The 22,580-nt window shown below is 45.4% G+C and overlaps 1 protein-coding gene and 1 pseudogene across 7 annotated transcripts in view; both read left to right on the top strand.

The window, feature by feature from the left end:
- Positions 1 to 16,158, top strand: part of KATNAL1 (katanin catalytic subunit A1 like 1) — a 109,662-nt gene extending 93,504 nt beyond the window's left edge. For all 7 annotated transcript variants that reach the window (XM_084842956.1, XM_084842950.1, XM_084842951.1 and 4 more), the window contains 3 exons: positions 2,835 to 2,969; positions 8,813 to 8,939; positions 11,411 to 16,158. In XM_084842956.1, coding sequence (XP_084699082.1) covers positions 2,835 to 2,969; positions 8,813 to 8,939; positions 11,411 to 11,609 — 461 coding nt within the window. In that variant the 3' untranslated portion in view covers positions 11,610 to 16,158. The remainder of the gene's footprint in view (positions 1 to 2,834; positions 2,970 to 8,812; positions 8,940 to 11,410) is intronic.
- A 5,216-nt stretch (positions 16,159 to 21,374) lies between these two features.
- On the top strand, positions 21,375 to 22,304 carry LOC146349563 (uncharacterized; annotated as a pseudogene).
- The last annotated feature ends 276 nt before the right edge of the window (positions 22,305 to 22,580 follow it).

The following is a 22,580-nucleotide window of genomic DNA, read 5'->3' as shown; positions in this document are numbered from 1 at the left end:
GTCTTCCACTACCTCTGTCCGGGCTTCAACCTTCTCACTAGATGCTGCCATAGGGGATCAAAATTCTCTCTCCTCATTGGATGACATCAGACCGTATGCAGAACAAATTCTCAGAAAGGCAAAATCCCTTGGCTTAGAGAGTAAAGTCCCCCTGGTCCCGTTCATGGATCCAGTCTTTAAAAGGGTACAACCAGACTTAGCTCCACCCATTATCATCCCGATGCTTCCAACATTACTGCACGTAATCAAACAATCCTGGGCAAAACCCTCTACTCTTCTGCTTAAAAAAAAAGGTAAAGGTGTCCCCAACCAGTCGTGTCCGACACTAGGGTGCGGTGCTCATCCCCGTTTCTAAGCTGAAGAGCCAGCGCTGTCCGAAGACGCTTCCGTGGTCATGTGGCCGGCATGACTGAACACCGAGGTGCACGGAACGCTGTTACCTTTCCCGCCGAGGCGGTACCTATTTATCTACTTGCAATTTCTTGCTTTCGAACTGCTAGGTTGGCAGAAGCTGGGACTGAAGACGGGAGCTCACTCCGTCATGCAGCACTCGGGTCTCGAACTGCTGACCTGCCGACCTTCCAGTCTGCAGTTCAGCGTCTTAACCGCTAAGCCACCGCGGCCCCCACTCTTCTGCTTACATCTAGAAAAATAGAGAATCTATATAGGGTTCAAGAAAGAGATTGTTCTTTCCTCTTCAAACACCCCATGCCAAACTCCACAATAGTGAAAGCATCCCACTCAAAGACAAAACAAAAGTCTTACTCAGCTCCCATGGATTCAGAGAGAAGAGAATTAGACTCAGTGGGACACAGAGTCTACTCCACTGCAGCCCTGTCACTTTGTTCGTCAAACTATGAGGCATGCATGGCGGCTTACCAACAGTTCTTATGGGAAAAAGCAGAAACTTCCTTCGACGGTCTCCCAGGAGATGGCAAAAACCTGGTGATGATATTCCAGGCTGAAGCCCACCGGCTAGCAGGCCAACAGATCAACACAGCCTGCCACATGGCCAATTGTGGTTCAAAGGCCATGGCAACTACTATTTCTTTGAGATGTCATGCCTGTCTCCATACTGCAGGATTCCACCAGGAAGCTAGATGGAGAGTGGAGCACCTCCCGTTGGATGGCGAAGTCTTTTTCATTGCATCCACAGAATGCAATCTTCCACTCTACTCGCCCTACCCAGGTTTTAAGAGAAGAAATCACTACCCTCTTGAGCAAGGGTGTGATAGGAAAACTCTCCCCTGATCGAAGGACCACCAGTTTCTTCTCCAGGCACTTTACAGTTCCCAAAAAGGACGGTGGTCTTCAACTTCTACCCAATCTTCAGGATGTAAACTGCTACATCTGCCTCCCAATTCTGGATAACTACACTCTTCTCCATTCTTAAAGAACTTGATAACTTTTGTCCCCTGGGCTCTCCTCCAGTCCTGGCCTGGAGTCTGTCAGTGGTACTGGCTCAGTTAACAGCCAAACCCTTTGAACCTATGGCCACGGCCAGCCTTAGGATCCTCATGATGAATAGAAACTGCACTTCTATTATGTTGTCATTCAGAGCAAGCAATCTATATGCTCCAAGGCATGACTAACCGTTCCTAACTTTTCATTGGACAAAGTAGTGCTTTGCCAGACTGCTCCTTTCTTCCAAAGGTTGTCTCACAATTCTATCTAACTCGGGATATCATACTACCAACTTTCCTTTCTCAAATTACCTCCCTGATGGAGGTCAAGCTTCATTCCCTAGGTGTCAGAAGGGCACTTTCATTCTATGTCCATAGAAAATCAACTTTTAGGAAATCAACTCATTTATTCGTCTGCCACTCAGGACCCAAGAAGGTTCACCCAGTTTGTCATCTCAAAGCTTTGCTAAGAGGGTGGTTTCAGCCATACTTCTCACCTATCAACTGGCACGCTTAGTGGCCCCTCTGTAAGTATGGGGTGACTTGACTAGAGCCACAGCATCCTCTGCTACTTTCCTTGGACATATTTTGCTTCTGCAACTGTGTAGTGCAGTGACCTGGGCTCAGCCCTCTACCTTCATCAAACATTACTGCCTGGCTATCAGAGCTCATGCCAATGCGGCTTTTGGCAGAGTGGTCCTTTCTTCAATTCTGGCCTGACATCTTCCTCCTCCAGTAAGTCTCGCTTTTCAGTTACCCATATCTGTGCATCACAGAGACCACAAAGGATGACAGTTGCTTACCTGTAACTGTGGTTCTTTGAGTGGTCATCTGTGAACTTGCACAACCCCCCCCCCCCGCTTCAGTGCCTCACCTTCTTTATTCCTCTGCTGTGGTGGAGTCGAAACCAAGAGGCAGGTGGGAGCCATGGCTGGACCATGCACAGAGGAGGTGGGCGGGGCTCCCACCTAAAACTCTGTTTAGTTCTAGAATGTTCCAAATGCAGCGCATAACCCATATGTGTGAGTTCACGGATGACCATTGAAAGAACCACATTTACAGGTAAGCAACCTGCCCTTCAGTTTTATTTTTTATATTATTACATTTATATCCCACCATTTTCCTCTTGCATGGAACCCAAGGCAGCTGACATGGTGGTCCTCCTCTCCATTTTATTCTCACAACAATCCTCTGAGGTAGGTTAAGCTGAGAGTCAGTGGCTGACCCAATGGTCAAGTGAGCTTCATGGCCAAGTAGGGACTAGAACCTGGATCTCCAGTCCAACCCTCTAACCACTTTACCACATTACTTTCCTTTTTCTTCACAAGAGGCAGGAGACGGTATACCTTTTAAATTGCATGTAAAATATACAATTAAAACTGAACAAAATGGATGTACCCACTTGTACAGCTGTACCCTCTGTCCATGTAGGAGTGGGCGGAGCTCTAGAGAATGACGACCCTTCGCGAATGGTGATGGTGCTGGCTGCTACAAATTTTCCCTGGGACATTGATGAGGCTTTGAGGAGGAGGCTGGAGAAAAGGATTTATATACCATTGCCAACAGGTGGGAGCGCTATAACCATTTCCTACGCAACGTGCTTTCCTTGCTCTCATTTTTTGAAGTGTCCCTAGGGGGCCGTTAAAGAATCCATTGACAGGTCGGTACAAACGTTACATTTTCAGGGGTTAATAACTTGCCTGTTCTTCATGTTTTTTTTTTTAATGCTTGAGATTGCAGAATCAAAATGCACCAGTACATCATTGCAGACCCAATGAGGTGAATTGCGGGTTTTGGATGCAAGTTAATTTAATGAGCTTGGAATTTATTTTGAATGTTTAACAGGCAATCCTTGAATGAGCACCTGAAGGCAGCCTTTAGACATCTTTAAAGAAATATAGCCAGGCACCTGCCCGCTCTTGTTGATGAATGCAGAAAAGCGGATCTATGAATGTTCACTTCCAGGCATCTCCTAGTAAATCAACTCTTGCCCAACCTTTATGATTAGATTTCCAGCCCTTCAGATAGTAGCTGGCTGATTGTTCCCTTGCCTGAGGATGCGTCCTCATAGATTGCTTTCCTGGCTGTCAGTCAGATATGCCATGAATTTCACGGTTCTTTATCATTTTAGATTTATATAGCTGTGTCTTCTCTTGATACAGTGGGGTGCCTACTTTCCTTCATGAGTCCTGAAGATAACAATAAAACTTCAATATGACAGCAGTTGTGAGTGGGCATGGAGGAGGGTAGGACCTTCATAGTCATACAGCCTGACCCTTGCACTTGCAAAATCTCAGGGTCACAGTGACACATTTCTGCATGACATGCGGCTGCTGGTGAAAATGGCTTCAAGTCTTTCCCCTGTTTCCCATTGTGTTTAGGATCACTTACCACATCATGACATTGATGTTAGTTTCTCCACTTCCATGTCATTGGTTGCCTCTTTTCTGATAAGGAATCCCAAGTGATGTCATCGAGATACGTGATAAGTGATCCTAAAGCTTAAGGGGCTGGGCTGGGGAATGTTTAACACAGACATTTCATTTGGAGTGGCAACTTCATATCATGTGTATGTAATCTGTCGTTTCAGCTTACAATGGGAGGCGTGCCATTATGGCTGGTTAGGGTGTTTTTCTTTACGTGTGATTTAAATTGCCTTGAAAACCTCTGTCATGCCATTTATCTGAACTTTGGCTTATCTGTAATGCAGAAGAGAAAGTGGAAGACAAGGACATGTAATATGAATGCCCATTCTGGTTGATGTAGGTTTGTGCTTATGTTACAAACTGGTCAAATCAAGAACTACTACATGCAAATAATATCTCAGTTTGAGATCCTATGGGCTGAGCCCTCACTGGATAGAAGCCTCTGATTTCTGAGGCTTCCAAGTATTTAATGCCCTGCCAGCTTGCTGCCAGCAGGGCTGGAGGAGCGACGGAGGCAATTTTTGCTTCTCCATCCTCCTTTGCCCCCCCCCCCCCCCGATGGGCCGATGAGCCTGGCTAGCAGAGGCACACTGGCATGGGTGGGCCTCGGGCTGGGGATTTTCACAATCTGGCCTCTCCACTATCCCCCCTTTCAGACCGCTCTGATGTCCTCTGACACTGCTTTTGCAACCTTGTAATGCAGGCATGCCCCTTCATGGATCACTGCCTTCTTGTGGCGAAGGGGCTTGCGTAACTCAGTGAAGCCATAAGCTATGCCGTGCAGGGCCACCCAAGGTGGACAGGTCATGGCGGAGAGTTCTGACAAAATGTGGTCCACTGGAGAAGGAAATGGCAACCCACTCCAATATTCTTGCCAAGAAAACCCCATGGAACGTACCACAAGGCTAAAAGATATGACACCGGAAGATGAGCCCCTCAGGTCGGAAGGTGTCCAATATACTACCAGGGAAGAGCAGAGGGAATTTCCAAGTAGCACCAGAAAGAGTGAAGCGGCTGGGCCAAAGCTGAAAGTACACTCAGCTGTGGATGTGTCTGGTGGTGAAAAGAAAATCCGATGCTGTAAAGAACAATATTGTTTAGGAACCTGGAATGTAAGATCAATGAATCAAGGTAAGCTGGAGGTGGTGAAACATGAGATGGCAAGATTGAACATCGACATCTTGGGAATCAGCGAACTAAAATGGACAAGCATGGGCGAATTTAATTCAGGTGACCATTATATCTACTGCTGTAGGCAAGAATCCTGTAGAAGAAATGGAGCAGCACTCATAGTCAACAAAAGGGTGGGAAAAGCAGTACTGGGGTACAATCTCAAAAACGATAGAATGATCTCAGTACGAATCCAAGGCAAACCATTCAACATCACAGTAATTCAAGTCTATGCCCCAACCACTGAGGCCGAAGAAGCTGGGGTTGATCAGTTCTATGAAGACCTACAACACCTTCTAGAACGAACACCAAAAAAACACCTTTTCATCATAGGGGATTGGAATGCTAAAGTAGGAAGTCAAGAAATCACCGGGATAACAGGCAAGCATGGCCTTGGTGTACAAGATGAAGCAGGACAAAGGCTAATAGAGTTTTGCCAAGAGAACACGCTGCTCATAGCAAACACTCTTTTCCAACAGCACGAGGCGACTCTACACATGGACATCACCAGATGGTCAATATCGAAATGAGATTGATTATGTCCTTTGCAGCCAAAGATGGAGAAGCTCCATATAGTCAGTAAAAACAAGACCTGGAGCTGACTGTGGCTCAGATCATGAGCTTCTTGTTGCAAAATTTCAGCTTAAATTGAAGAACGTAGGGAAAACCACTAAACCATTCAGGTATGACCTAAATCATATCCTTTATGAATATACAGTGGAGGTGAGGAATAGATTTCAGGGATTAGACCTGATAGACAGAGTGCCTGAGGAACTATGGACAGAGGTCCGTAACATTGTTCAGGAGGCAGCAACGAAATCCATCCCAAAGAAAAAGAAATGCAAGAAAGCAAAGTGGCTGTCTGATGAGGCTTTACAAGTAGCTGAGGAAAGAAGGGAAGCAAAAAGCAAGGGAGAAAGGGGAAGATATATCCAACTGAATGCAGAGTTCCAGAGAATAGCAAGGAGAGACAAGAAGGCCTTCTTAAATGAACAATGCAAAGAAATCGAGAAAAACAACAGAATGGGAAATACTAGAGATCTTTTCAAGAAAACTGGAGATCGCAAGGGAATGTTTTGTGCCAAGACGGGCATGATAAAGGACAAAGAAGGCAGGGACCTAACAGAAGCAGATGAGATTAAGAAGAGGTGGAAAGAATACACAGAAGAACTATACAGGAAAGATCTGAATGTCCCTGATAGCTATGATTTTGCGGTCACTGAACTTGAGCCGGACATCCTGGAGAGTGAAGTCAAGTGGGCCTTAGGAAGCGTTACTAACAACAAAGCTAGCGGAGAAGACAGTATTCCAGCTGCGCTATTTAAAAAAATCCTAAAAGATGATGCTGTTAAAGTGCTGCACTCAATATGCCAACAAATTTGGAACACTCAACAGTGGCCACAAGACTGGAAAAGGTCAGTTTACATTCCAGTTCCAAAGAAGGGCAATGCCAAAGAGTGTTCAAACTACCGCACAATTGCGCTCATTTCACATGCCAGCAAGGTGATGCTCAAAATCCTACAAGCTAGGCTTCATCAGCATGTGAACTGAAAACTACCTGAAGTACAAGCAGGGTTTCGAAGAGGCAGAGGAACTAGAGATCAAATCGCCAACATTTGCTGGATCATGGAGAACGCAAGAGAATTCCAGAAAAACATCTATTTCTGCTTCATTGACTACGCTAAAGCCTTTGATTGTGTGGATCACAACAAACTGTGGCAAATTCTTAAAAAGATGGGAGTACCAGACCACCTTACCTGTCTCCTGAGAAACCTGTATGAGAGTCAAGAAGCAACAGTAAGAACTGGACAGACATGGAACAACCGATTGGTTCCAAATTGGGAAAGGAGTATGACAAGGCTGTATATTGTCGCCCTGCTTATTTAATTTATATGCAGAGTACATCATGAGAAATGCCGGGTTGGATGAATCACAGGTCGGAATTAAGATTGCCGGGAGAATTATCAACAACCTCAGATACGTAGACAATACCACCCTAATGGCAGAAAGCGAAGAGGATCTAAAGAGCCTCTTGTTGAGGGTGAAAGTGGAGAGTGCAAAAGCTGGTTTGAAACTCAACATTAACAAAACGAAGATCATGGCATCTGGCCCCATCACTTCCTGGCATATAGAAGGGGAAGAAATGGAAGCAGTGACAGCTTTTATTTTCTGAGGCTCCAAGATCACCGCAGGCGGTGACTGTAGCCATGAAATTAAAAGATGCTTGCTCCTTGGGAGGAAAGCTATGGCACACCTAGACAGCATAGTAAGAAGCAGTGACATCACCTTGCCGACAAAGGTTCGTATAATCAAAGCTATGTTTTTCCCAGTAGTAATGTATGGCTGTGATAGCTGGACTATAAGGAAGGCTGAGTGCCGAAGAATTGATGCTTTCGAACTGTGGTGCCGGAGAAGACTCTTACGAGTCCCCTGGACTGCAAGGAGGTCAAATCAGTCCATCCTAAAGGTAATAAACCCTGACTGCTCATTGGAAGGACAGATACTGAAGCTGAAGCTCAAATATTTTGGCCACCTAATGCGAAGAGAAACCTCCCTGGAAAAGACCCTGATGCTGGGAAAGATTGAAGGCAAAAGGAGAAGGGGACGGCAGAGGATGAGATGGCTAGATAGCATCACCGATGCAATGAATATGGACTTGAGCACACTCCAGGAGAGAGTGGAGGACAGGAAGGCCTGGCGTGCTATGGTCCATGGTGTCACAAAGAGTCGGACACGACTTAACGACTGAACAACAATGCAGGCATTGCAGTTTTTTCTGTGGTGGCTCTGAGGGGCAGGGGGAGAGATCAGATTCCAGAGTCCCCTTCCGAGGCTGTCTACAGCCTGGGAGGGGGGTCTCCAAAGAATCCTATGGTCTCTGGGATGCTGTCCAGGGACCATAGGATTGCCCTCCCCATCAGCCTTGGTTGTTTCCCACTCTGCCCATGCAATGCAGAATGTATATCCTCCTAATGTGTGTGTCCGTCTCTCCCCCCCCCCCCCCCATTTCACATGAGACATAGAAGCACTTTTGAAAAAGCACAACCCATACACACTTACACTGTTGCTGCTTTGGGCAATATCCAAAGCCACCCGGAGTGAGACATCTACACAGAATCCTCAAAATGTTCAGAGTGATTAGTCTGTGTTTCTTGAGACTAATATTTCATAACTGCCAACACAGCACAAAACATAAACTACGACATATGCATAGAATGTTGCTATACAAGTACTGTATAACTTGCACAGTGTGATAACCAGAGAAAGCTCATATGCTTTCTGTTGTTGCTGTTTATACTGTACCATCAGTCTGTGCTTGCAGTCGAACGTAGACAATGGAGAAAAATAGAAGGAGGGAGACAAGAATGCGGACAAATGCTATTACATGTACTTAAGGCCTGATTGCAGCTGGGTATCAGGATATAAAGGGTAAGTCAAAGGCCACAGAGAAAAGGCAGGTTTTGAGGAATTGTTGTCATTTGATACAATGCTTGCCTACAGTGTTTTAGAGTTTGGGCAAAGGGTGGGGGCTGGGGATCTCTCCCCCCCCCTGCCCACATAGAGATTTCCCTGAAAATGAGATGATTGGATCCAAACCATAGATTAAATTTTTCATTAAAACACACATGGTTTTCTTCAGCAGTTAACATAGTACTGGTGTCTTAGAAATCAAGAGCTGTCATCAGCAAAATTGCTCGCAGGCCTTTTTTGTTCAATAATTTTTCCTTAAAAAGCAAATTGCAAAGTTAAATGTTGCATAGAGTACTTACATGTTTGTAGGCCTGCTCTAATCAAATAACTTTATTTTTGCAGCAAAAGGCAGAGCAGAGCTGCTTAAGATTAATCTTCGGGAAGTAGAACTGGATCCTGACATCAGCCTGGAAGAAATTGCTGAGAAGATAGAAGGCTACTCTGGTGCTGATATCACTAATGTTTGCAGGTATTTTATTTCCTATATTTGCAAGCCAAGGAAAAGCAGAATTATTGGACAAACTGTACTTACTGAATGCTTATTCAGGAACATTGCTGGACTCTGAATTTTCTGCCTTATGCTTTTTAAACTTTACTTTTTCAAGAAATCGTGTCCATGTCAAATTGTCTGCCAAGGAACCAACAAGTCTGCTGTAGAATCCCTGAATGTTGCAAAAGAGACTGGGAACTATTCTAGGGCATACACTGTTCATGCGGGATGTTGATCAAACCTCTTGGGCTTTACTGTTGCTCCTTGTAAATTGACAGTGGGACCTAAAGCATATTCAGTTTGCCTTTTGGGCGGTGTTTTTCAGGGGAAGTTTGATAGTGACAGATATGTTCCCTGTTAGGGAATTTTTCGGCCATTATTGATGGGGAGGGGCTGTAGCAAAGGTAGAGCACCTGCTTTGCATGAAAAAGGTCCCGGGTTCAATCCCCAGCATCCCCAGGTAGGGCTGGGAAAGAATCTTGCCTGAGCCCCTTGAGAGCTGCTGTCAGTCATTGTCAATGATACTGGGCTAGATGGACCAATGGTCTGAATCAGTATATGGCAGCTTCCTACATTCTTGTCTTTTCTTTGAGGGACTCCTGATACATTTTTGAGGAGTTGCAGGGTTCAGCAGAACACAATTTGAAATGCCCCCCTTAGATGATCACAGTTGAAATTAAAACTTAATAACCTTTAATCCTTTTGTGGATTCTGCATAATTATTTAATAATAATTACTGTTTTCAATTTACAGAAGCTGCCTTTAGAATAACAAGTGAAAGATTCGCATTTTAACCACTTACTTTATGGCAAAATCTTCTGAAGACTGCAAGTCAGGGGGTGGCAAATTAACAGAAAGTCTTTTGATTGAAGCTGGAATTGTTTGGGCTTGATCCTAGGAGCTTGTTTCTAAGCTGTGAATTACAAAATGGTTTCTGTGTCTTTGAAACTGCTGAGATGGACAGTTTGGCAGATGAATTACATTGGAGGAGTGGCATGTTTGTTTCAGTGGGGATAAATGGGCAACAAGAGCAAAACTATCAAACAGTACACAGCAAGGATCAAAATAGCTGTCCGTCCTCTCCTTCAAAAGCCTTGTGAAAAAGAATAGCATTGACTTGCCTTCTAAAATGTAAAAAAAAGCCAGGCATGTCTCCCCAGGGAGGGCCCTTTAATGCCTGTGCACTACAAATGAGAAGGCCTGGACTCTCCTGTACATACCCACTGTACCTCTGACAGTGCAAGTACACAGAACACGGCCTTTGAGGATGACCTGAGCAACCAAACTCACTGTTTAACCCGGATATGATTGAAGAGCAGGCCCGGGGGTTGCTAAGCAACCACAACATCTCCAGTGCTGGCAAGGCTGCCTGGCTGAATTGCAGCTCTGGCTGTGGCAGTGGCCTCATTCTCTGGGGAAGAAAAGTGCACATTGGCAAGTGGTAGTGACAGCAGATACAGCCACCATCTAGGACAGTGCCACAGTCCTAAAACTATTTGAAGGAGAGATAATCTGCAATACTAGCTTACAAGCAGATTTGACTCCTAAGTTGTTTTGTTCTGGTTAATGGGTTTAGCAGGGATTCTCCTCCACTATGCATCCTGTTTGACCTATTTTATGCCATGCCTGCAGTGACTCCATGGCTTAAAACAGCTGCAGGAGAAGTTACCGTACCTGGGGAAAAGTGTAGAAGCCTGCTTCTTCACTCTGTATCCAGGCATGTATATGGAATTAGATTTTCAGACTTGATCATGGCCTTTTTGCCCAGTGTAGAGGAGGATGGGTCCAGAGACTGAAGAGACTGTAGTGGTTCAGCAGCATTTTAGTTCATGAGTTGAACAATTGCCTCATCTCCATAAATCATTGTAATACGATTTTTATAGGTTTAATTATCTCTGCACATTTACCAGTTGCTTTAGTCAATTTCAGTTGCAATGTGCCCTTTAGGTTATTTTACCATTGGGAATATTAGAGATATGGAAGCTAGCTTTGCTAAGAGGGACAATGAGATAGATAAAAGTAAAATGTTTTACACATAACTGCTAGAACCCTGCAAAGTACAGAGGTAATCAAAATTCATATAGTTCCTAGCATACAGTGTTAGTAATTAGGGATGCTACAGAATTTTGTTAGGTCCGCAAACCAACCTAATTTGTATTTCCTAGATTAATAAGCAGCTTGGAATGCAGCTATCCTTTGTAGATTGTGGATTTTGCCATTCATTTCTTGGCTCAAAGATGCATACCAAATGCATATTTGGTGGTGGGGTTGCATATATTAAGATATATTTTAGGGGCAATTAATACAATTTTTTGTATGGGTTTAAAAAATTCTCAGAAATGGGAGGGAAGGGAATTATGATTAAGCATGTGAGAAACTGACACAGACCTTAAATAGGGTGATCCGTCCATCCGTATTAGTAATTCTTTTGTATGTTCCTTTGTTTTTAGGGATGCCTCTCTGATGGCGATGAGGCGGCGCATTAATGGCTTATCGCCAGAAGAGATCCGTGCATTATCTAAAGAAGAGCTGCAGATGCCTGTTACCAAGGGAGACTTTGACCTGGCCCTGAAGAAAATCTCCAAGTCTGTTTCAGCTGCAGACCTGGAGAGATATGAGAAGTGGATGTCAGAATTTGGATCTGCTTAACCTCAGAGACATCTCTTCACAAGGGATTTTAGCTTTTCAATTACAAAATGTTACAAGGACTTAGAAATCTTTTAAGGCTTGAATTTTTCCTATGGACAAGACCCCTTTTAAACTTCTTTTTTTTGCACTTTAAAGGGAACAAAATAAAATGTTACACTATGAGATCATGATATTTCATAGATGAATACTAAAAGCTAAACATAGCAAGGGAAACCCCATGCAGTTTTGGTTGTCTGCACTTTTAACAGTAAATGCTACTCCTAGTGTTTCATGGCTTTTATCTGCCAATCAGATCTGGGATTGTGCAGGAAAAAGGCAACAAAATGGATTGTGTTATACCCTAGGCCATATTGTATGTCTAATTAGATCCCAGCCTCCTTGAATGTAGGACTGAAGTTTTCATTCTTTGCTTCTGCCTCTCTCCCTCCTTTAGAGAGCTCATCAGTATGATCTAGGGTGAAAATACTGAGGATCACTTTACACTGCAGTCATGTTTCCATGGCTACACTGGTATTTTCTGGAATATCAATAATCAGAAAAAGCATGAAAGGGAGACACATGTTTCTAAATATGCAATGTATGCCTGTGGCCCGTTGCATCTGTTGGGATCTTTTTGTTTCCAGTTGTGTAGAAATGCACATTTCCTTTTCATGCCTTATGTGTGCAGCCAGCACCAGTGTCAGTGCAGTAAGCACAATTGCTAAGTGAAGTATGCGGCAGACAGTGGCAGAACATCTTTTATGTTTGAAATCTCGGTTCCACTTTTGCCCGTTTCTCTTTTACACTGGTGTAAAATCAACTGATTTATGTCTGTACCACTGTAAACAAGGTATTTCTTGCAGTACTTTGGCCGTGCTAAGGGCGTGTAAACTCCAGAGATTACAGTGGTTTAACTTGCCAGTACAGTGCTAAATTAAACTAGTGCAGATCTTGCACTGTTTTCGTCCAGCTGCTTGTGTTTTTAGATTAAACGTTTTCTAATTTATGTTTTATAACGCTAGTTACACCTTTATTGCAGTGTAGGATACTAAAGTAGAACACAATGGAACCCGTACCTAAAGGTATAGAGCGGTTGTCCTTGAAATCCAGGAATACCCCCCATTTTTAAATATTTTTGGTGCTTTCTAGCTATTTCACTTATTTTTGCAGTTTCCTCCCAGTATGACAGATTGGTACTCATTTCTGCTGAATCTTTCCGATAGTCAGCATACATGAAACGTGTTGCAAAACTGTGACTTGTTCTTTGGGCCTGTTCAGACATAGCACACAGTTCACTTCTTGAAGTGATCCTGTTTGTATGTGCACGTGTGGGAACTGGTTATTCAAGTTATTTATTTATTTTATTTATTTTGGAGAAGATCGCACAATCTGAATTCCTGTCAGGTCCTGCTTTTGCATTTCGCTCTAGAAAAGTGGCACAGATCACCAATTCTAAGGCAAGGTTTCCACTTGAAAAAGGGATCTCATCCCACACATGCCTGAGGTTATATATAAATCAGACCTCAAGGCTTTCTTGTCAGGGAATTCTTTAAATGACCAGGAGGCATTCCCAAGCCACTCTTTCACTTTGGAGCTAGTCACCTATAATAATTTGTGCTTCAGAAAAGCTGTCCTTCAGGGCACTGCCAGATTGCGGGGGGGGGGGGGGTGTTTTCCAATTTTAAGCGTGATGGTTTGTCACTCCTGATGCTGGCGAGCCACATGGAGACTGTGCTGATCCCTGTACAGTTCTGTCAGTCCCACGCCCCCATAAAGACCAAGGACTAACATGTTCTGTGTGGGTGGGACAGCCCACAAAGTTTTTAATCACATTAGCTGGCACCTCTTCCTTGACGTATTTTCCCCCTGGAACTAAATCAGCTCTAGCAGCCTTCTCTGACCTTGTGCCTTCCAGATATTGCCATGTGGGCTGGGAATGCTGGGAGATGCAGTCTAAAACATCTGGAAGGCACCAGGTTGGGAAAGACTGAGCTGTAGGGAAATCTTCCTTCTGGGCACAACCTTAGTTTAATTTCTGTACAGATCGCTAAGCCACTGACACAGAGGGGCTATTCGTACAACACACTAACCCACGCTGGTTGAGTGTGGGTTGTTGTTGAACTGTGGGGTTAGTGCGTTGTCTGAACCCGGGACATTTTCTGCAGGGTGGCTTGTTAAGCACCCTGAACAATCCAACAACAAGCCATGAGTTCTCAAGGTAGCTTGATGGAGAAAAATAAGCCACACTGCATGGTTAACAAGCCACTCTGCAGAAAATGCCCTGGGTTTGGACAACACGCTAACCCAAGATTCAACAAACAGCCCACACTCAATCACTGAGCGTGGGTTAGCGTGTTCTGTGAACAGCCCCAGAGACTAGGTTTTGCATGATCGTGGAGGGGGAAATAAGCCACACTGGCTTATTTCTCCCTCTGCGCATACCTGGCGCTTGCTTGGAGGATTAGCATCGTTACCCTCAGCAGCATGGCTTGCCATGTCGTGTGAACCTGGCCAAGGTGTCTTGTTGCCATGGGTAATAAACCACCCAGAACCCATGCACTGTTGTAGGGTGCTGGGTGGCTTGTTACCAGCAACAAGAAGCTGCCTTGGCTGGGTTTGCACAACATGACAAGCCGTGCTGTTGAGGGTAATTGTGCTAACTCCCTGACATGCAGTCGGCACGTGATCATGTGAACCGGGCCAATGGTTCAGCCAGGCATTTGCTTTACAAAAGTGTCACGTGCCCCCACGCATTCATTGAGATAACCAGCTCCCCAGCAGAGCACATGCTGAGCATGTCCAGAGATGCAAACGTGACTTGGTTTGATAGGGGAAGAGAGTTATTGGCGGTTCCACATCAGAACCCTACTGTACCACGCATGGCTAGCTGCATGGGTTATGTTCACAACAATTTGTCTTTGGTTTTCTTTACTTGGTGGTGCGTTGGTTGTTGTTTTTACATAGAAGAAGGCATCGTGTGTCCAGACTGTGAATGGTACATTCCAACAAAAAGCAGCTTTACCTTGAATAAAAGAAAACCACAATGCCCTGATGATGACTCACTTTCCTTTGGTCTTTGTCCTGTATACAGATCTTGGGATTCTGTTGTGCTCCTGCTGCGGCTGGGTTGGCTGTGATGCTCTGGAAGTACCGCATCTCCATGGAGCTTTTCAGTTTAGGCAGCAGTATCTCAACTAGCCTCTCTTGCTGTCTCCCTCTGTGAGGCATATACGGACTCTCACGGGAAACATAAAACTGCTTTTGGACCCACTACTGTTTTCACCCAAGGAGTTGTGTGGTTCATAGCAGTATCAATCTCTATACTTCAGAAATTAGGAAACACGCACACACTTGCAAAGAGAAGCACACCGTGTGTTTAACCTCACTGATCGTTCTACTGTGAATTTGTGCCCACAAATACTATCGGATATGCTGGCCACTTCCAACATATGGGTATCTGTGGGTGGGTTTAACGCAGAATATTTTGTATATAAATTCGCCTTCTCAAAACAAACTGCATTATAGCTCTGTGCCGCTTTATGTGGCCTTGGATTTGGCAGTCTTTTTTCTCTAGTTTCTCCAATTAAAAAGTGAAATCCAAATTAACCTTGTGGATACTATAATATAGTGCAGTCCCCCCCCATACTGATGCTCTCCAGGTGTGTGGGACTACAACTTCCATCACCCCAGTCAACCTGGTGGTCCAATACATCTGGAGGGAACTAGGTTGAGGGAAACCTGGTGTAGTGTTTCTTTTGAGTTTTGTTGTAGCAAGGAATGCTGTTACCACATTTTCTAGTCTGGAGAAAGTTCTGAAGAATCAGCTGCTGGGTTTATCTTCTGTGGCTGCAGTCCAATGGAGCTATATCTACATAGGGAAGTGCCAGGAGGTTCTTTGAAGTTGCTACTGCAGCTGTTCCACTTTTGAAGGTGTGAGAGACTTTTTGAGTTTAAATTTTAATTTGAAAATGGGGAGATAAAATGGATTTAGTCTTGAGCATGCAGTGGAAACTTAAAAGAAGTTTCCCAGTTCTCTTGCATTTTTCTCTTATTTTCATTGTGATCTTGGGGACCATTTGAAAGTGAACCAGAGACACTGCTGGTACTGAACGAATAGTTTAAGGAGCACTGCTGTAATGTTGCAGTAGAAATTGAGAACCATTTAACATTATTATTAATCCATGGGGGTAGGAGTTTGCATGGCATTGACTCTTTTAAGTTATTTTCTTTTCTTTATTACACTTCTAAACTGCCCACTAGTCAAAGCTATCTGCCAGAGCCTTTATAAACATAATATCTGATTTCTAACACTGTAATGTATCATTTGTAAGCTGATTGGTGATACTACTAATAATAAATTATATGGTATTTTTAGTATTCAGAGTGCATTTGAGTCCTGTTCTTCTCCATCCTCACAATGAGTCTGTGACCTTTCGCAATTGGCAAACCGAAGCTGACAAATAACATGCCTAAAGCTACTCAATGAGTGAAGTTCTGGGCCAAAGATGGTACTCAATAGAATGCCAAGTTTGTCAGCATCTACAAAAATAATGTCCTTGTCAAAAGTGAGGAATTTGGGGTTGAAACCTGTGATGCAGGAGATCTGTAATCGGATCTCCCAACTTTTTTTTAAAGTTTAAAGCAGCTACGAGAGGCTCCAATTTTGTTCAGTCCAGTGACATTTGGGGAAAGTGGAAAGCCATTTTCCTGTTCTAATTCCCCCTTCCCAAAGCTAGTATTTGTCCTGCAGCAGAGACAAAAAGGTAGGTATCTGTATTTTGCCTGTTATGGGGCTAATAGCAACTTTGGGGGTGATTTTGATTGGAAAAATAATACAGTGGAAGGGGTTAACTCCCTGCCAGTGCCATTACTCCAATCCAATGTAGCTATTAGCGCCCCCTCCCTCCCAGCTGCTTTAAAATATAGGAGAGGCAGTCACAGATGCCATCTTCTGCATCATTTCTCATTTCAGCCCACAAAGAAGCGTGAATCATAAGCATCACTAGAAGAACTCAAAATCTGTTACTTTTCTAGCTTACGTAAGTGAATAGGCGGAAGTGTTGTCCTTTCCAAACACGGCTTGTCTGAAATTGCTGTCTTACATTTTCTCATCACAGACGTTTCTTCTCATGCCTATTCCACTGGGGATCTAGCGTTTTGCTTAACTGTGGGTCTGCTGGTATAGCCTGTGGCATTGTTCATAACTGCAGAGATTCCACGTAAGATCTTAGTAAAGAGGGTCTCATTGCAACGATGAAGTTGAGAGGAAATGAGCTGTATGCCAAATGGCTTGGATTCAATGGAAACCATAGCAACTCCAGGAAAGGTTTATAAATATAACACGTACAAGCGAAGTGAATTACAGAAAGGACGTCTGGGCAGCACTGCAGGATCAAGGCTGAGGAAAACAATGCAATAATGTACACATGGGTTCCAGCCAGGAGAATGTGGTGTTTCAGAATGAAAGATTCTGGTTCTGGTTCAGAACCAGTATATCTGGTTCAGAGTGTAAAAGGGACACAATCCATAGTTCTTCGTGGTCTCTGTGCATCACACATGGCTCTGCGCCTGTCCCAAGTCCAGTCAGGAAGCTTCCATAGCTGAGGAACGTTTTGGCAGGAACCCTTCCTCCACCATCCACTGCGCATGGCCTAGCGGGTTCCTGCCTGTTCCCTCAGTTCTCTTTTGACCGCCATAGTGGTTAGTCCTTTCAGAGCTTCCTCTGTGCAGAAATGGAAGTGCTGCGGTTCTTCATGCTGTTTTTTTGTGTGCCCTCTTGTTCATCCATTTTCTTCATTGTCCTTGTCATCTTCCTTCAAAAAAAAAAAAAAAGTTCCTTCGTCATCTTGTCTTCGTCGTCCGTCTACTGTGGCTGTGGTGCCGTCTTATGGCCGCAAAGGCACCCTTTTGAAAGTGTGCCAAGTGTGGGAGTAAGTTGCCCCCCACTGACCCGCATTCTCTCTGTCTTTTTTGCCTGGGAGAAGGACACCTCCCTGACTCCTGCTCTCTGTGCCAATCCTTTACTAAGCAGGCACGAAACAAAAGAGTGGACAGACAGAAGGCGGAGCTGTGGAGGAGAGCATTGTTGGCTACTGACCCAAAAACCGCTGCTGGGTCCTCCATGAGTGGCAAACTTGAGGTGACTATGTCTTCCTCTATGCCAAAGTCTCCTCGTCTGGCTACCTCAGTTGAGGAGACTGACCCTCCGACTCCAGGGCGCTCCTTAGCACTCTCGGTCATGAGGAAAATCACGAAAAAGGCAAAGATTCCGAAGTCAGGATCGAGTAGCCTGAAAAAACATAAGAAAAAGGAGGTTGGGAACACCTCTTCGAAGCTGAGGATCCCAGCACCCCCTCCGTTGCTGGACTCGCCAATCCATGTACTCTCTCCGGCACCTGCTGGTCCAGTCATCGAGCCAGTGTTGACCTTGTCCAACAGCAAAATCTGGGAATTTTCCCATTTGCTACCAGTCTCTTGGGATCGAGAGCTCTCTCTGACCGGAGGCATTCCCCATTGAGGCAGGAGGCCCCACGTCACCATCTACAATCTCCTCCTTGGGATTGAGAGCATCAGTTTCACTCAGGACCGTATCTCTCTCCTTATCAGGACCATCGTTTCGACCATCATCACAGAGACGGATCGAGGTCCCCCCAAGGCGACTGGGACAGATGCTCTGAATGGTCTTACCCTCTGCAAGGGTCTTACCATTTTGATGAATGGCATGCTGCTCGGGATCGAGGACACTTTTTGGAGCACTCCAGATACGCTGCTCCATGCTCTCCTTGATATCGGCCTTGACTTCCACCGAAGACTGTGCCCCAGCCCTCTGACAGGGATGAGTTCCTGGTACCTCCACCTGTGCCACCTCGTTCCGCTTCGCTGCCGAGGAGCCAAGTGGAGTCATCTAACTGGTGCTCTCGGCCCCAACCTTTGTCCTACCACCAATTCCATCAACGGACAGTGCGCCACGAACAACTTTGCACCATGACTCTGCCGATGACTACCAATAGGATTCTTCATCATACTCCTCTGTTCCGCTGTCCCTTCCATCTCCGGACAATGTAGTGGGCTCCCATGATGGGGCATCCCCCTCTGAGGATATGTTGGCTGAACAAGTCAGCAGAATGGCGCAGTCTTTACGAATCGATGTACAGCAACCGGAGGAGCATATCCAGGACCCTGTTTTCAATGCTGTCCTCACCGACTCATCAAAACTGGTAGCAGTGCCTTTTCTCCCGACTCTTTTACAGATCGTCCACCAGTCTTGGAAAACTCTTTCCTCCATGGCTCCAACATCCAAGTGCCTTGAATCCCTTTATAGGGTGCAGGAGAAGGACGCAACGTTTCTGTATTTACATCCACACTCCAATTCCAACATTGTGGAGTCGGCGCAGGGTCAATTGTAGAAGTCTCATGCGTCTCCTGTTGATAAAGAAAGGAGAAGATTGGACCTCCTGGGTCAGAGGATGTATTCGACGGCGGCTTTGGGGCTCCGAGTGGCCAACTATCAGGCCATGATGGCAAGATAACAGTTATTTCTGTGGGAGAAGATGGATTCCCTCTGTGCCTATCTTCCAGAGGATCAAAAGGAACTTGCCAGGGTCTTCCATGCTGAAGCTGTCAAATTATTGAGATAGCAGATTAATACCTCGAGGCATGCCGCAGATTGTCATGCCAAATCAATGGTTGGTTCTATTGCCCTCAGAAGACATGCTTGGCTGAGGTCTGTGGGTTTGACTCCTGAAGCTAGGTCTTAAATAGAAGATCTGCCTTTCAGCGGAGAAGGGCTCTTCAGTTCAAAAACGGACGAGCAGATGGACTGTCCAGAAAGCAAAGATAACTTGCTCATAACATGGGCTTGGATCCTCAACCATTACAGCAAAAGTACCAGGGCTGCGGATAGTTTCGGCCCCAACCATACATGACCAAACAGCAGTTTGACTGTACCAGCGCTACCAACCAAGTCAACAAAAGAAACGGCCTACTTTCTCTGCTAAATTTCATTAACACAGTAGGAACGACTTATCTTCAAAGCGTCAGCTTTGACTCCCCAACGTTCATTGCTCTCACTCTTTCCACACACCCCTTTTCGGTTCTGTTCTGTCACGCTTCCTACAGACCTGGAAGAAGATAACATCAGACACCTGGGTGTTGGACATAATTGCTCAAGGTTATATGATTGAATTTCTCACTCTCCCCCCTCTGGGAGCTGTTTGTGTCACACCACCGTTGCAGGCCCTCCTTCTGGAGATGTCCACCTTGCTCCCAAGGATTCAGAGAGTCCTTCCATTCCATCAGGATGACGGCTTCTTCCAGTACTTCACCATACCGAAACAGGATGGAGGCCTTCGCCCCATCATGGATTTAAGGAACTTGAACAAGTTTATCAAACCCAGAAGGTTCAGAATGATCACTTTGGCTCCCTCTTCTTCGAAAGAATGTCTGGTTTGCCAGTGTGGACCTGAAGGACGCCTACTTCCACATAGCAATTGTGGATGCCCACCATCAATACCTGCACTTTGTCATTGGTACCGACATGTTCCAGTTTGGGGTCCTGCCATTTGGCCTGGCAACCACCCCGAGAGTTTTGACCAAGTGCATGGCGGTCGTGTGCGCGTACCTGAGGCTGCAAGGCATTGAAATGTATCCTTATCTCGACGATTGGCTCCTGGTCTTGGATTCAAGGAGGGATCTTTGCTGTGCCATAGGGATTGTTCTAAACCTTCTTGGCACATTGGGTCTCTGTGTTAGCAGAGAAAAGTCAGCTCTGGAGCCAACTCAATGTCTCCAGTTTATAGGAGCTCTACTGGATTCCGTAGTTGCACGAGCCTACCTCCCTTGCAGCCGACCAACACAATTAATTGCTCTTGCGGAGACTGTCTTTACCTGTCGTTCGGCCACCACCCGCTCCATTCAAGTTCTCTTGGGCCACGTGGCCACTATGGTCTCTGTTGTCAGGTGGGCAAGACTTCAGATGCGACCACTACAAAATTGGTTACTCCGAAACCACAACTCCAGTCTAGATGCTCAGTGTTGTCGCCTTTCCATCCTGACTGACGTGCTAACTTCCCTCCTCTGGTGGATTCAGCCTAACAACTTGGATCGGGGCATGCCTTTCATCCAGCAGCCACCTACACGAATCTGGACAACGGATGCCTCGCTTTCCAGATGGGGAACCCACTGCAGTCCATTGCGGACTCAGGGCTTATGGTCTCCAAAAGAAAAGGAATACCTCATAAATTTTTTGGAGTTCCTTGCAATGTGGAAAGCAATGCATGCTTTGAAGCCTTACCTTCAAGGCAGACACATTCAAATTTTGACGGACAATACGTCAGTCTTCTGGTACATCCAGAAGCAGGATGGGATGCATTCTTCATGAGTCGTCAGCTCACATTGAGCATTTTTCAATGGACAATTCAGTGGGGCATTCTCTTGAGTGCTCTTCATATTGCTGGAAAGGACAATGTCTTAGTAGACACCCTAAGCTGATGGTACCAGTCTCCTCACAAGTGGCAGATGTCAGCTTCTATTCTACATTTCCTCTTCCAGCACTGGGGCACTCCCAACAACAGATCTGTTCGCCACTCCAGCGAATGCCCTATGCCCCCACTTCTGTACGAGAGCAGGGGTCGGTCGATCCTCCCTAGGCAATGCGTTCCAAATTCGATGGCAGGGAGAACTTTTTTACCTGTTCCCACCATTTCCGCTCCTCTCCAAGGTGCTACAGAAGATAGCGAATGACATGACGGACTGCATTCTCATTGCTCCTTGGTGGCCAAGACAACCATGGTTTCCAACTTTACTCTGTTTCGCGAGGAGAGATTCGTCTACCTTCCTCAGGATCTGGACCTAATTCGCTCGGGACCAAGGCAGGATTTGCCATCCGGATCTCTACACACTGCGCCTCACAGCCTGGAGCATCCAGCACTGATCTCTCCTTCCTGGGTTCAGCCTGGAGTTCAGGCAATCCTTGATGTGGCGAGAAAGCCAGCTACTCGTCATTCCTACACTGCGAAATGGTCCTCTTTCCAGTCCTTTGCCGATCTTAATGCTTTTGATCCTCTTCATGCTTCTTAGGAGAATGTTCTCTTTTTTCTACATAGTTTGTTTCAAAAAGGATTGAAACTCGCATCTTTATGAGTTTATCTGGTGGCTCTTTCTCATTATAGAGGGCTAGTTCAAGGTTTTTTCCTTTCTACTCACCCTACCACTCACCAGTTCCTGCGAGGTCTGAAGAACTTGGCTCTCCCAGTTCGAACATTGGTCCCTCAATGGAGTCTTTAGTGGTCTTACATGCTCTCATTTCGAAGCCTTTTGAACCTCTGGCCGTGACAGACCTTTGCCTGCTCTTGTGGAAAGTTGCCTTCTTAGTGGCTATCACGTCCTCTAGACATGTTAGTGAACTTTGTGCCTTGAGGGTAGACCATCCCTACATGATTTTTCATAAAGACAAGGTAGATCTTAGGCTGAATATTGCCTTTCTCCCCAAAGTAGTCTCTGACTTCCACATTAACCAGTCCATATTGCTACCAACCTTCTTCCTGGACCCCTCTTCTGACCTGGAGAGAAAGTTGCACGCTCTCAATGTCAGGAGAGCATTGGCTTTCTACAGATACAGGTCGGCATTGTTCTGTACCACACAACACCTTTTTGTTTGTTACGGCGGTCCTAGAGGGACTCTCTCCTCCCAATGACTGGACTCCTGGATTGTGCAGACCATTGGATTGGCTATGATTTGTCAGGGTTGGAACGCCCTCATCCCCTCGGTGCACACTCCACTCGTGCAGTGGCCATGTCTACGGCTTTCGCCAGAGGTTTACTATTGTCGGACTTGTGCAGGGCAGTGACATGGTCGAAACTGTTGACGTTTGTGAAGCATTACAAACTCGACGTTCAAGCACGTTCGGACTGTGCTTTTGGGCGAGCTCTCCTGTCATCAGTTTTTGGCTTAATGATACCTACCCTCCTCCAGTAAGTGAGCTTGTTAATCAC

Source organism: Heloderma suspectum, chromosome 3 (genome assembly GCF_057233095.1).
Source record: "Heloderma suspectum isolate Gila_16-S chromosome 3, 16-S_ref, whole genome shotgun sequence".
Classification (NCBI taxonomy): Eukaryota; Metazoa; Chordata; class Lepidosauria; order Squamata; family Helodermatidae; genus Heloderma; species Heloderma suspectum.
The sequence above is the reverse complement of the archived record's forward strand: the minus strand, read 5'-3'. Positions and strand labels throughout refer to the sequence as shown.